This window comes from Pristis pectinata, chromosome 4, assembly GCF_009764475.1.
Source record: "Pristis pectinata isolate sPriPec2 chromosome 4, sPriPec2.1.pri, whole genome shotgun sequence".
In the NCBI taxonomy this organism is placed as follows: Eukaryota; Metazoa; Chordata; class Chondrichthyes; order Rhinopristiformes; family Pristidae; genus Pristis; species Pristis pectinata.
The window spans coordinates 70,235,461-70,250,031 of NC_067408.1; the positions used below are offsets into that span (position 1 = coordinate 70,235,461).

Here is a 14,571-nt window from a genome sequence, read left to right on the forward strand (position 1 = left end):
ACTGTCAATAAAACCCTGTATCTGGTGTAGTGAATGAAATTGAATTAATTATAAGCTAATGTAGAAATGTGGCATAAATAACATCCTAATAATGCTTTAAGAATTTTGACAACTTTTCCCTCATTCCTAGCACAATTTTAAAAGAAAAATATCCTGTGGTTCCTTGTAAAGTTGGAAGCAAATTTGTTTCCAATGTTGATCTTGTTAATTCACACCCAGAAATGTAAAGTCTAAAGCACACTATCTGTCTATATTTTCTTGTTGATTAAATAGTTCAAGCTTATTTTAAACCTCAGCTGCTTTGTCTTGTCTTGCACCAAGTTCCATTCAGTTGTCGAACACTTGCTTGCTGACCTTCGTGGGCTCCCAGATACGCAATGTTTCAGTTTTGAAATTCAGTTTTCATGTTAATTCCCACTCTAGCCTCAACCTTTTCTGATCTCCAAATCTCTGCTATCTGTGCTCCTTCAAATTTGATCTTAATCTAATAGAGCAATTCAATTCAGAAATGATAGCTCTACCTTTTGGTTGTCAATGCTCTAAGAATTTCCCTTCCTCAACTTCTCCAGCTCTATCTTTCTCCTTAAAAGACACTTTTTAAACCTATAGCCTTGACCAAAATTTTGGTTATCTACTCAAATTTCTGTGGCTCTGCTACTTGCTTCAAACTTTGAACTGAATTTTAATAAAAGGTGGTGACATTCAGGAATAGTCCCTAAATCCTACAAATTAAATGAATGTTGAACAATATTTGCCAGAAGTTTTAGTAATATTTTGTATCCATTTTCTTTTTACTGAAGTACTTTATATATGCAGAGGGAGTCATAGTCTTCAACTGTGCTTAGTAGTAGTAATTGTGGATATGTTTAAGGCTCCTGTAATAAAATACTCATTTTACTGGAGGCCAGGAACAGCACAGCTTTCAAAGGTCATTAATGTGGGTGAATGCAATTTCAAGTATTACAGTGGCATGACATTTAGCAAGAATCCATGTAATGTAGATATGGATGAAAGTACCTGAAAGCCATAAAATAAAACTCATTTGAAGTGAAAATGACAAAGCAATAGCAGTTATTAATCCATACTTGTATTTGTTGATTTGCTCTTTACATCTCCTTAGTAAATAGCATTTTAGATTCACATTTCAGGAATTCTACAAAATGTGTGAAAATCTGAAAGCAGGAGCATGCTGTCCACCCATTCAAATACTTGCCCCAAACCCTGAATAAAAACTGATTTAAGCATCGACTATTTCTGCCTCGCATTGTTTCACAGTTATTCTCTGCTACAATCTTCAGAGGTAGTTTTTTTTTTGTTCTCATCACCTGAGGTTTCAATCACAGCAATGCCAGCTTAATGTAAATACATGAAAATAAAAAAACCTGTAGATGCTGGAAATCTAAAATAAAAATGGAGAATGCTCAGCATCAGGCTGTACCTGTAGGAAGAGGAACAGACCTGTCTTTGACCTGAAATAACTGCTTCTTATCCCAGAGATGTGGCCTGACCTGCTGAGTACTTCCAGCATTTTCTGTTTAAATGCACTAACATTACTTCCTTGATTCAGCAAAACATTGATCAACACAGTGAACTTATTTCCAATCAGGCAGTATTAGGAAGACGTGTTATGTACCAAATGTCCCTTTTTATATTTTGCACCAACAAACAAAACATTAAGTAGAAATTTAGCTAGTTTGAATCTTTTAATTACAAAATACATGTCAGGAGCTGTATTTTTTTCCCCCTCACATGATTAGGTAAGACCACCAATATCAAAAATAGGTGTTTTGAAAGGGATGTAGTTTTGACTAATTAGACAGCTGGTTTAAGTGCAAGGCCCAGAGTAAAGCTTTAAATTTTTTTCTACACAGATATTGGTGTTTTCTCTCTCCTGCTCTTCCCCTTCTCCCCTCCCCCCCCCCCCCCCCCCACACACACACACTGCAAGATGCAGTAAATAACCTCAAGTCAGTGATTTTTTTATATATATATATATAAGATGAATTGCACAAGTTCATAACCATCTTACTTAATCCATTCTCTCAATATTGCTTAATAATTTGAAATATACAGAAAAACTCTACAAAGCAGGTGTGTATGTGGATCAACACATCTTTGCCAATTTCTCCATCTGTGCTTGATGAACCATTTTAGGATAGTTGTATGAAGATAAGCTAACCTTTAATACTTTGCCCACATGACCATTGTTCATATGCAATTTAAGACCTTGAAGAGGAGAACTTTTTCATCTAACTCAATATCCACAAGTATATTTTGTAAAATTGCATTTAGGTGAAAAATTCTGATCCTATGACTATCTCTCATCCCAATCCCTCCTCATCTTTTAGCCCAGGGGCAAGTCAGACTAATAGTGGCTGAGATCAACTTGGTCAGTAGCAACCAGTGCTTTGCTGTTTAAGTCAGAGTAAAACTGCCTAAAAATCCACTAGGTGGTGAAGGAGAACAGATTTATGCCATTTTCAATGTAATGTACCAACATTCACTCAACTGCTGGAAGTCATGCCAATCTCAATTAGGAAAACTGAGCCACTTACTACATCTCACCACCAGATGGAAGGAAGTGCAGATGTAATTTAGAATAACTAATTCTCCCTATCACCACTAAGATTAGAAGGCATTTAAAAAAAACACCAAATTTTGGACTCCTTTCCCCACTTCCTCATGTGAAGTCACAGCTACATATAACCTGCTAAGCATCTAATATGACATGGCAAAATTAATTTATAAAACCCATGCTTTAAGATATGTTCAAGATCAACTTTGTGCATTGTTATTTTGTGGAATATCAAAACATAATAGGTAGTTGTAGCAAGATATTTCAAATCCCAACTTTAAATGCACCCTTCTAAACATCAAATTATTTAGTACATCATTACACCAACACTGATTGTGTAAATAAGCATATAGATGGCAGCAAGCATCTTCAAATAATCTTAAGGAGGCAGTTCAAGTGCTAGCAAAAGTTTTAGCTCACAGACAGAAAGGGAGGGACACAAAGTCTTGAGATCAGTTAGGGTATAGCTTCTGAAGCAACAAAAGCATTCTAGAATCACTCAAGTAATATTAAGGGAAATCACGTGTATTTTGATTTATCACATTTTCTTAATTTACTTCCATCAGTCAATTAATGCCAACTCCCTGGGGATTGCATTGCCTCGCATTGTACAAGGAATAAACCTTGAATTTGATTGAAATAAAAAGGGAAATGTTAATCACAGGAACAGAATTTTACTTGTTCCAAATAAAATGTAAAGTAGGCTACATTGCTTCCTTGAACCTTGAATCTGAGATGAATGGCAATTTTGCAAAAGTGTGTTTCACCAATGAGTATCCAGTCAGTGCTCAGTGGCAGAGCAGCACAATGTGGTCTCACAATATTCTTTTGATCAGAGCCTGAACGGCTGGAGTGCTGCTTCACCAACCTACTGGATCATCATTATTCACTTTGTGAGTAGCTACCTTACACATATACAACTTTATCTGAATAAAGTAGGCAGTAACTTTGCTCGACAAGTGCAAATATATTGCAAAGAGCAGAAAATGAGGTGAAACTACCCATCTGAGGGAATGGATTGCACAAATTTGTACTACAATAAAATACATGTTAGATTGATTAATCTCAATATAAAAATGATCCTAGATGTAAACAGCTCACTTTATGAATTGTAAAACAGATGTTAAATTTAGGTGTTAATTTTACTCATTTAAGGGATCTTGTTTATGAACTAGATAAAACTTAATGTGGGCTTGCAAATAAAGTTAACCCAATTGAGATTACGTGACTACGAATGAAAATCCAAGTACCACTGGTTTTCACACTTTGAAATGGATGTATTTTGCTGGCCATAAACTGGTATCTTCCTATCTGGCAATGTGTTGGGATACTGGAATACAGGAAATGGCATGAAGTGCAGTAAAGAATTCACAGGATCAAGGTTGGCAATGGTTCCAACCCCCTGCATCCCACTGCCACACCTCCATTAATCCTAACCCCAACCATAACCATAGCCACCTCCTAAATGAGTAAGATCCCTTTATGTCCCTGATGTAAAGATATTCCAGATCTTTTGTTTAATATTTGGTGCTTGAATATGAATGCAGGTGCTTGATTATGAATGCAGGCTGCAGGTACTGCTCAGTTTGCTCTACAATACAACATTTTTCTGTACACAAGATTAATTGCAGCCAGAGCCAACCAAAGGAACACATGCTGTGTTTCAGCAACCGAGGACAAATGGTTGTACCTCTATCTAAAAAGTTGGTCATAAAGGCATTCGATAAGAGGAAGGGATTAGATAGTCTTAGGCGAGGTTTGAAGGCCGGCACAACATGGCGGGTTGAAGGGCCTGTACTATGTTAAAGATTACTATTAATTTTGAGCCCTGGTATTTGGATCTAACCAAACTCATGAATGCAGCTTAAATTCAAATAGTGAGGTTAAAGTAAAGCTCCATTTGAAAAAGATTTTGCAACTGAGAATCATGGAATAACTTCATTCAGGATGTGGTGTGGGAGTGAAGGAAAGAGAGTGAAAGTGTCCAAAGAATTGAAGAGAATCGTGGAATATCTCACAAATTACATCAGACAAGGATGACACACTTCAAGGAGGTAGAGGAAACAAATATCTAATATGACATCTTTGGGTTCTAGGTATTTAAGCACACGAGATCCAACATTTTCCTCCCAAACAGAACAAGTCTTGCAAAAATCATGGGGACAGTCTGAGAAAATTTCATTTATCACCAAAGCCAAGGGAGATCTATCAAACTTAAAGGACATCCAGGAAGCACCATATGAAAAGGGACACCAATCATCCACTCGCTTGAAGTGTTGAATCAAATACAGCGTTGGACAACCAGCACTTCACAAGAAACTTTGAGCACAACTTCTACTTAAACTTGTGTTGGCTCTTTGCCAAGTCCTCTTTCCTCCTTCTCTAAAGTAATTAGAAATTCTTCGCAACCATCATTTCCAACACATCTCCAATGATTTCCATTATCTTTATAATAGGCTGATCAAAACAGGCTCATATCAATTTCATGGGCAGGAAAGACCTACAGCCACTGGAGTGACTTGATTTGTCGATAGGAAAAGAGAGAAGTGTTTTTAGATTCCACGGTACTGCACATCATAAGCAAAGTTCAAGTGTGGAACGAAAAGCCCCTACCGAAGCCAAGCTGCTCAGACCTGTAAACACAGAACAGCATGGGGCAAATGATTAAAAAAAAGTTTCTAAATCATATACAGAAATGTGTCCAACTCCAAAAAGAGTACCTGAATATTTTTTGCCTCATCCAAATTAAATCCACATACCTTGCTTGAGCAGAAATACTGGTTGCAATCCAGTAGCCATGGTTGATCTTTAACAATTCCATAAGATGATTTTGATCATTCACAGTGCAAGAGCTGAAATCCACATCCCATGCTATGTGCTAGTGAACCATGTACTAATCTGAGAGATAGCACTGAATAGCAAGACAAGTGAAGAGAATTCAGAAAAGGAGAACAGTTCAATAAATGAATAACTGTTCACTTCTTGAATGAAAATTACATTGTCAGGTAGTTTGAGTACTTAGATCAGCTGACAGAAGTAATTTGTAAATAAATAGTTATTTGTCTTTCCAGAATGAGTCCCAGGTTAGCCACCTTATCAACTTGCCCACAATCATGAGTTTGAATCTAAAGAGTTTCCATTCAATTACGACTACAACTCTGCCATGGAATCTACATTTCATACCAAATTCAGCACTAGGAATGGGATAACAATTTACTTTTGGTACCCTTGTGAGGCTAAAGTCACCATTCTGCTCCAGCTGACTCCCGTACACCAGACAGGTCCAACATCAAAGCAGTTGGAAAATGCCAAAAATCACCCTCATAGCCTGAGACAAGATTTCATCCACTTAGCTTTGGTCTAGGTTCAAATCCTGAGGTGAAAGGATAGTGCAGCTGCCATGGCTACATTAAAGAAGTCTAGAGGAACATTTTCCCCTTTATTCTTAAAAATAAAAACTGAAATAAAACAGCTGGTTTGACCAAAAAGACTACAGAAAGGACCAAATAAAAAAAATATTAAAATGCAAGTCAGGGTCAGTCCCTTCTCTCAAACCAACAAAAACTGTGCTAAAAATAGCTTAATCCCAGCACTAATAACTGAGGGTCAAAATCTCTGGAAGCTTTTTTTTACTCTCAAGTACGGGGAACAGAATAGAACAAATGGTACTCCAGTTTCTTACAGTTTCAGGGTGTACTTAAGGAGGACAATTAAGGGGCAGCAACCCTAATTCAACAAGTGGTACAACTCTATAGGAGGTTCATTAAACTAAAGATATGGAAAACCTGCAACACTGCAGAATATTTCAAACTCTCAATGTTTCCTATCAACTTTTGCCCATTTGAAGTGATATATCATATTTAGACACCATTCTTCCTTCTTTCAAGCATTAAGTGTTCCTACGTCCTTTAGAACTTTCAATCAAGCAACAGCGTTTTATGGGAGGTCTGGAGTTGAAAGATACAGCATCAGAAAATCAGGAAACAATCCAAACTGTGGAAGCTCATCTCAAATAAACCTGGTTGTACTCAACACTGCAGAAAAATATATAAAAAAAACCTTGTTATTTAAATTACATGGAAATGTTCACATCTCAGAAGTATTTGGAGTATTTGAGGTGGACTTCAATGCAAAAAATTCAATATTAAAAAAATGAAGCAAATGTACTCAATTATGAAAATTTATAAAGGAGACTAACTTGACCCACCATACAGCTACCAGAACCACAAATTCCTTTTATCCCCTAAGAAAATACAGATATGGTAGAAAAATGTGTAAGAAATTCTCACCACAAAGCCAATAAGTACCAAGAACAAGTCAAACAATAATTACACAAAAATATATAACTCCACATAATTTCTTTTTAAAACAGATAACTTTAGTCAACGGAATCAATGCCTGAAGCTATTGCAGCGTTTTCTAGATCTCCAGTTGAACACTCTTGATCTAAAACAGCCGGAACACGAGATGGGTTTCCTTCTCCTTCCTGACTGGTTGTGTTCACTTCAGCCATTTCTGAGGAATCTGGTGTTTTGCAAGCCTGGTATACCTCTTCTGTCAGGTTCAAGGTCCCATCGCTTCCTGAAAGCTGACACTGAAGGACCTGCACTTTTTTATTCAAATCATTTCTCTCAGTTTGCAAAGCTCTGCACAGCTTTTCCAACCGCTCCAGTTTCACTTGTAGACCTTTATATTCCTTGTCTCGAAGGGTTTTCTGCAAGAATTTTAAAAGAAAACCAATCAGGTAAATATCCATCCTGTTATTCCTGACTTTAATTTTATACTTAATTTTAAATATGCTGCTCTGTAGGAGGAATCAACTACTGGATGAGATGTTAAGCTGAAGACTGGTCTGGTCTTCCTCATGAATCAGAAAGATTTGAAAGGGAAGTTCTCTCAGTATCTTGGGCCTATAATTATTCCTCCATCATCATTGCAGGAACAGATATTCTAATCAATTTCACATATTATTTGCAGGACCTTGTAGCAGGCAAATTGGATGCCACATTTCATGTTGTTCCTGAATTTCATATTATCTGTCTCAACCTATGGATGTCTCAATATGCCAATGCTAGAATGGAATAAATGTGGCATCCTAATTTGCCTGCTACAAGGTCCCACAAGTAATAAAGTGATTATGACTAGAAAACCTGTTCCTGCTAAAAAGTATAAAAACATTTGTATTCTTTTAGCCACCATTAAAGACAGACTTGAATCCACCCAAAAACAGATCAGGTTGGTGCACAAGTCTCAGCACTTGTGAAGCATCTTGTTTCGAAAGGTGCTTTCCCTTCCAAACAAGTAGTGGTAAAAATTCAAAGCAAGAGCACGCTAATTATGGGCTGAGGGAATACAACAAGAACAAGAGAAACTTGAAGGAATAATACCCCTCAAAGAAGTAGTTGCAGGGGCCCTTGCAAAGATTTTTGCTTTATTTGTGGCCACAGGCGAGGTTCTGGAGGACTGGAGATTGGCTAATGTGGTACCATTGTTTAAGTAGCAAAAACAAGTCAGGAAACTACAGACCAGCGAGTCTGACATCGGTGGTGGATAAATTGTGGGAGGGGATTCTGAGAGACAGGGTCCACCAACATTTAGAGACAGGGTTTGAATCAGGACAGTCAGCACAGCTTTGTGCATGTAAAGTCGTGTCTGACAAATCTCTTGGAGTTCTTCGAGGTAACCAAGAGAGTAGATGAAGGCAGGGCAGTGGATGTTGTTTATATGGACTTTAGCAAAGCCTTTGACAAGGTCCCTCATGGCAGACTAGTCTGGAAAGTTAGATTGCATGGGATCCAGGGGGAGATAGCGGATTGGATTCATAATTGGCTCAGTGGTAGGAAGCAGAGGGTGATGGTCGAGGGTTGTTTCTCAGACTGGAGGCCTAGGTCTAGCGGTGTGCCACAAGAGTCGGTGCTGGGACCTTCGTTGTTTGTAATTGATATTGACATTTGGATGTGAATGTAAAAGGTATGGTTAGTAAGTTTGCGGATGATACGAAAATAGATGGTGGTGTAGATAGTGTAAAAGGCTATGAAAGATTACAGAGGGATCTCGATCAGCTTGGTATGTGGGTGGAGGATTGGCAAATGGCTTTCAATCCAGATAAATGCGAGGTATTGCACTTTGGGAGATCAAACCAGTACAATCTTTCTTGTACAATGAATGAGAGGGCCCTGGGGAGTGTTATGGAACAGAGGGACCGAGGAGTGCAGGTGCATAGTTCACTGAAAATGGCGTCACAGGTAGATAAGGTCGTGAAGAAAGCGTTTGGCTCACTGGCCTTCAGTCAAGGCATTGAGTATAGGAGTTGGGAAGTTATACTGCAGTTATGCAAGACATTGCTAAGTCCTCATTTGGAGTATTGTGTTCAGTTCTGGTCAGCCTGATATAGGAAAGATGTTATTAAATTAGAAAGAGTGCAGCAAAGATTTACCAGGATGTTGCCCAGACTTGAGGGCCTGAGTACAAGGAGAGGTTGTGTAGACCAAGACTTTATTCCCTGGAATGTAGGAGATTGAGGGGTGACCTGATAGAGGGAGATAAGATCATGAGGGGCATAGACAGGGTGAAAGCACATAGTTCAACACCACCCACCACCCCCCCCACACACACGCACACACAGACACACACACACACACAGAGGGTGTGCTAAAAACAAGATGTCATAGGTGTAAGATCAGAGGCAAGAGATTTAAAAGAGACATCAAGGGGCAGCTTCTTCACGCAAAGGTGGTGCTTATTTGGAATGAGCTGCCAGAAACAGTGGTTGAGGTGGGCACATTAGCAACATTTAAAAGCCATTTAGATAAGTACGTGGATGGGAGAGGTTTAAGAGGGCTACGGGTTAAACGCAGGCAGAAGGGTCCAGTTCACTGGGCAACGAGTTGAGCTGAAGGGCCTGTTTCCTTGCTGTATGACTCTATGACAGACAAAAACGTGTTTCTCCCCCACTCCACATCATAGCGAAGGTGCATGGAGGGAGGTGAAATAAATAATTAATATTGACCTTATAATAAAATGGGCAATATAGATACATGGTATGACTGTGGTTCAAAATATTTATCCCCATACACTTGCAGCACAATGTATGCTTCATTGGCATAGAATTAGACAATAAGGTATAGCTTCAACTGTAAAATCAGAAGTTACACAAAAGGCTAATTTTGTCACAAAAAAATAAAGAGAAGTCAAATGGCACCCTAAATGCACATACAAAAGAATCCTGGAGTTCAAACAGATATGAAAATTACTGAAAGAGTAGAATTCCACACCTTTGAATTTCCTGAGATTTGGATCAGAGGCTAAGAACTAAAGGCAACATACTGTTGTAGTTCCAAAATACTTCCAGCCCCCAATGTGCAGCTTTTCTTCAATGCAATGTGCTTCAGATGAAGGCACTTTCATTACTGATTGATGAATGTTAGCATGAAACCACCCCTTCACCCAAGGCACTAAAGCAGTTTTTCTGGATCCTCTTTTCAATCATCAAGAGCAGTTGCTTGCAAAAGAATTATAAACCAGAGAATAAATCCTATTAAAAATGATTGATGTGCCTTTATTTTTCCAGGGGAAAATACAAACATATTGGAACCCCCAACTGCTCCATTTTAGTATTTCAGAAATACATTGAATTTCAACACTTCAGTACACTCTAATTACAAACTCAGAGCACAAAAACAATTTTGTAGATCCCTCATAAATCATTAGAGCCTGGAACTGGGTTGTGTTGTACAAAGTGGTGCTTGCACAATGCAGGTACAAAACATGCAGTGCATTAAAAACTAAATGACAACTGACAAAGAGATTATACACACCTCCTCTGCCATCTGTAAGAGTGCTTTGTTATTGTTCTCCCATTTAGTGCGCCAGACTGTAGTTTCTTTTTCCAGCTTCTTGATTTTCTTCGTCATCTATGCGAGGAAAGAGAAAAGCCCTTTCAGTTTGACCTTGCATAAAAACATATTCCCAATAGACCATCTTTACCCAAATTGCAAATATGAATTAAACCTTCCCCTGAAGCAAGCTTTTACTCTCTTTCCCCCTTTTGGAACACAATTTACTTCCTTCCCACAAACCAGGCAAATCAACCAAATAGGTTCCTTGACTAATCTACATGCTTTAATGCCATAATTACACAGCATCAAGTGATACATTTGCAATCTCAAAGGCACACTAATTCTGCTCTTCAATTTCCGGTGGATATAACTTTAAATTGGGATAGAGGTCTCTGTGAGATTGTTGTGAAAAGGATCAATTAAGTTGTCTTTAATCATTAGTATTACAGGATGCCCCAGTTCTACTTTTAAGTTGAAAAAGAAAAGCCAGCTCCACAAATGACATCTTGTACAAAGGCAAGAAATATATTAGGTCTTCCATTAAGACCAAATAAAGAGGAACCAATTTAATCTCAGATTCACTGAGTTTATCATCAATTGGATGAGACCCACGTCGAAATACGCAACTACCTTTTGAGAGTCTCCAAACAAAGCTACTTGGAAACCCACACTGACACAGACGTATGTTTGACATGCATATTCCAAGTGTGCTTCATCCAGATGACCACAATTCTGGTTTGCACAGAGATACCGTACAAGTTCAACGAGCTAGGCTGAAGATACCATTGCAACAAAGTAACCTCAATGTTAGTTTACCACACAGGACCATCCTCCCCAGATTATGAACACCCAACTTTGTACAGTCCTTACATACGAACAAGTGTTTGGAATGGATTTCCCAGCTGCTGCTGGGCTACGGGCACGTTCTGCCACCTGGGAACTCTGTTCGCGGCTGCGTTTCCGACTTGCAAACTGTCCGGGTTGCGTACTGTTGACGGGAACAGAACCCTGCTGTAACCTGGGGAGAACCTGCATCTAGAAGCCAAGAGATCCAACACCAGCTACCATTCAGTTTAATGATCAGCAACGAAGTGGACCAATGTAAATCTGTCTGACTTTGAGATTCCAAACCTCTTAATAGCAAAGGAATTCCATCTATCTCCTTCAATTATCAAATGAGAATTGTATTGGGTGAGGTAGTTCAAGAGTGATATTAGTGGACAAGCAAACCAAAGAATGAAAGTTTAAACCCTGCTATAACAATGAATTCAACCTTTGCTCACTTCCCAAGAAGAAAATTCATTCTCTTAGTGATGGCACAGACACCATTTATTCCATAGAACACTACAGTACAGAAAACAGGCCATTCGACCCTTCTAGTCTGTGCCGAGACGTTATTCCGCTAGTCCCACTTACCTGCACCCTCCAGACCTCTCCCATCCATGTATCTATCCAATTTATTCTTAAATCTTAAGAGTGAGCCCGCATTTACTACATCAGATGGCAGCCCGTTCCACACTCCCACCACTCTCTGAGTGAAGAAGTTCCCCTTAAACCTTTCCCCTTTCACCCTAAAGCCATGTCCTCTCGTACTTCTCTCTCCTAATCTAGGTGGAAAGAGCCTACTCGCATTAACTCTCTCTACGCCCCTCATAATTTTGTAAACCTCTATCAAATCTCCCCTCATTCTTCTACGCTCCAAGGAATAAAGTCCTAACGTGTTCAATCTTTCCCTGTAACTCAACACCCGAAGACCTGGCAACATTCTAGTAAATCTCCTCTGCACTCTTTCAATCTTACTGATATCCTTCCTATAGTTGGGTGACCAGAACTGCACACAATACTCCAAATTTGGCCTCACCAATGACTTATACAACCTCACCAGAACATCCCAATACTCAATACTTTGATTTATGAATGCCAGGATGCCAAAAGCATTTTTTACAACCTTGTCTACCTGTGACGCCACTTTCAGGGAATTATGTATCTGAACTCCCAGATCCCTTCGTTCCTCCGCACTCCTCAGTGCCCTACCATTTACTGTGTATGTCCTACCTTGATTTGTCCTTCCAAAATGCAACACCTCACACTTGTCTGCATTAAATTCCATCTGCCATTTTCTGGCCCATTTTTCCAGTTAGTTCAGATCCCTCTGCAAGCTTTGAAAGCCTTCCTCGCTGTCCACTACACCTCCAATCTTAGTATCATCAGCAAACTTGCTGATCCAATATACCACGTTATCATCTAGATCATTGATATAGACAACAAACAACACTAGCCCCAGCACAGATCCCTGAGGCACACCACTAGTCACAGGCCTCCAGTCTGAGAAACAATCATCCACTACCACTCTCTGTCTTCTCCCACACAGCCAATTTCGAATCCAGTTTACAACCTTTCCATGGATACCTAGTGACTGAACCTTCTGAACTAACCTCCCATGTGGGACCTTGTCAAAGGCCTTACTAAAGTCCATGTAGACAACATCCACAGCCTTTCCTTCATCTACTTTCTTGGTAACCTCCTCAAAAAACTCTACAAGATTCGTTAAACACGATCTACCACACACAAAGCCATGCTGACTATCTTTAATCAGCCCTTGGCTGTCCAAATACTTGTATATCCGATCTCTCAGAACACCTTCCAATAATTTACCTACTACTGATGTCAGGCTCACCGGCCTGTAATTACCTGGTTTACTTTTAGAGCCTTTTTTAAACAACGGAACAATATGAGCTACCCTCCAGTCCTCTGGCACCGCACCTGTGGCTAAGGACGTTTAAAATATATCTGCCAGGGCCCCTGCAATTTCTACACTAGTCTCTCTCAAGGTCCGAGGAAATATCTTGTCAGGCCCGGGGGATTTATCTACCTTTATTCGCTGTAAAGCAGCAAACACCTCCTCCTCTTTAATCTCTATATGTTCCATGACCCTACTGCTTGTTTCCCTTCCTTCCATATCCTCTATGCCTGTTTCCTGAGTAAATACTGATGCAAAAAAACTGTTAAGATCTCCTCCATCTCCTGAGGCTTCACACATAGACGACCACTCTGATCTTCTAGGGGACCAATTTTGTCCCTTACTATCCTTTTACTCTTCATATACTTGTAGAAACCCTTTGGGTTTACCTTCACATTATCTGCCAAAGCAACCTCATGTCTTCTTTTTGCCTTCCTGATTTCCTTTTTCAGTATTTTCTTACATTTTCTATACTCTTCAAGTACCTCATTTGTTCCTAGTTGCCTATACCTGCTATACACCTCTCTCTTTTTCTTAACCAGAGCACCAATATATCTTGAAAACCAAGGTTCCCTATGCTTGTTAACTTTGCCTTTAATCCTGGCAGGAACACGCAAACTCTGCACTCTCAAAATTTCGCCTTTGAAGGCCTTCCACTTACCGAACACATCCCTGCCAGTAAACAACTTATCCCAATCCACTCTTCCTAGATCCTTTCTCATTTCCACAAAATTGGCCTCTCTCCAATTTAGAACCTCAGCTCGAGGACCAGACCCATCCTTATCCATAATTAACTTGAAACTAATGACATTATGGTCACTGGACCCAAAATGCTCACCTACCCTGTCTGGTTCCCTAATAGGAGATCAAGTATTGCATTCTCTCTCGTTGGTACCACTATATATTGATTTAGAAAACTTTCCTGAACACATTTGACAAATTCTAAGCCATCCAACCCTTTCACAGTGTGTGAGTCCCAGTCAATATGTGGCAAGTTAAAATCCCCTACTATGACTACTTTCTGTTTCTTACATCGGTCTGCTATCTCACTAAAGATTTGTTCCTCCAATTCTCTCTGACTATTGGGCAGTCTATAATACAACCCTGTTAGTGTGGCCACACCTTTCCTGTTCCTCAGCTCCACCCATACGGCCTCTGTAGACAAGCCCTCCGGGCTGTCCTGTCTCCGCACAGCTGTGATATTTTCACTGACTAGTAATGCCACTACTTTTTTGGGGGGTTGGGGCAGGGGTGGAGAGGAGGGCAAGCAATATTTGCTTACCCTCATATATTGTAATTCTGGTAAGCACCAAATACCAGATAGCTGAGCATGCTTTTTCATATCAGGTTTCCAGTGCTTCAGTCTGGTGGATGGCTAAAGCTGCACAGTGGCAAAAAACAAAAGGGCAATTTGTGAG

At 39.5% G+C, this 14,571-nt stretch overlaps 1 protein-coding gene across 3 annotated transcripts in view; it reads right to left on the reverse strand.

Annotated features, from left to right (window-relative positions):
• Positions 1 to 1,069: 1,069 nt before the first annotated feature.
• Positions 1,070 to 14,571, reverse strand: part of LOC127570061 (gamma-taxilin-like) — a 62,355-nt gene continuing 48,853 nt past the window's right edge. For 2 of the 3 annotated variants that reach the window (XM_052015300.1, XM_052015301.1), the window contains exons 9-10: positions 10,393 to 10,488; positions 1,070 to 7,289 (exon numbers count right to left, since the gene is read on the reverse strand). In XM_052015300.1, the coding sequence (XP_051871260.1) occupies positions 6,954 to 7,289; positions 10,393 to 10,488 (432 nt within the window). In that variant the 3' untranslated portion in view covers positions 1,070 to 6,953. The remainder of the gene's footprint in view (positions 7,290 to 10,392; positions 10,489 to 14,571) is intronic. The other variant, XR_007956292.1, reaches the window with a different exon arrangement.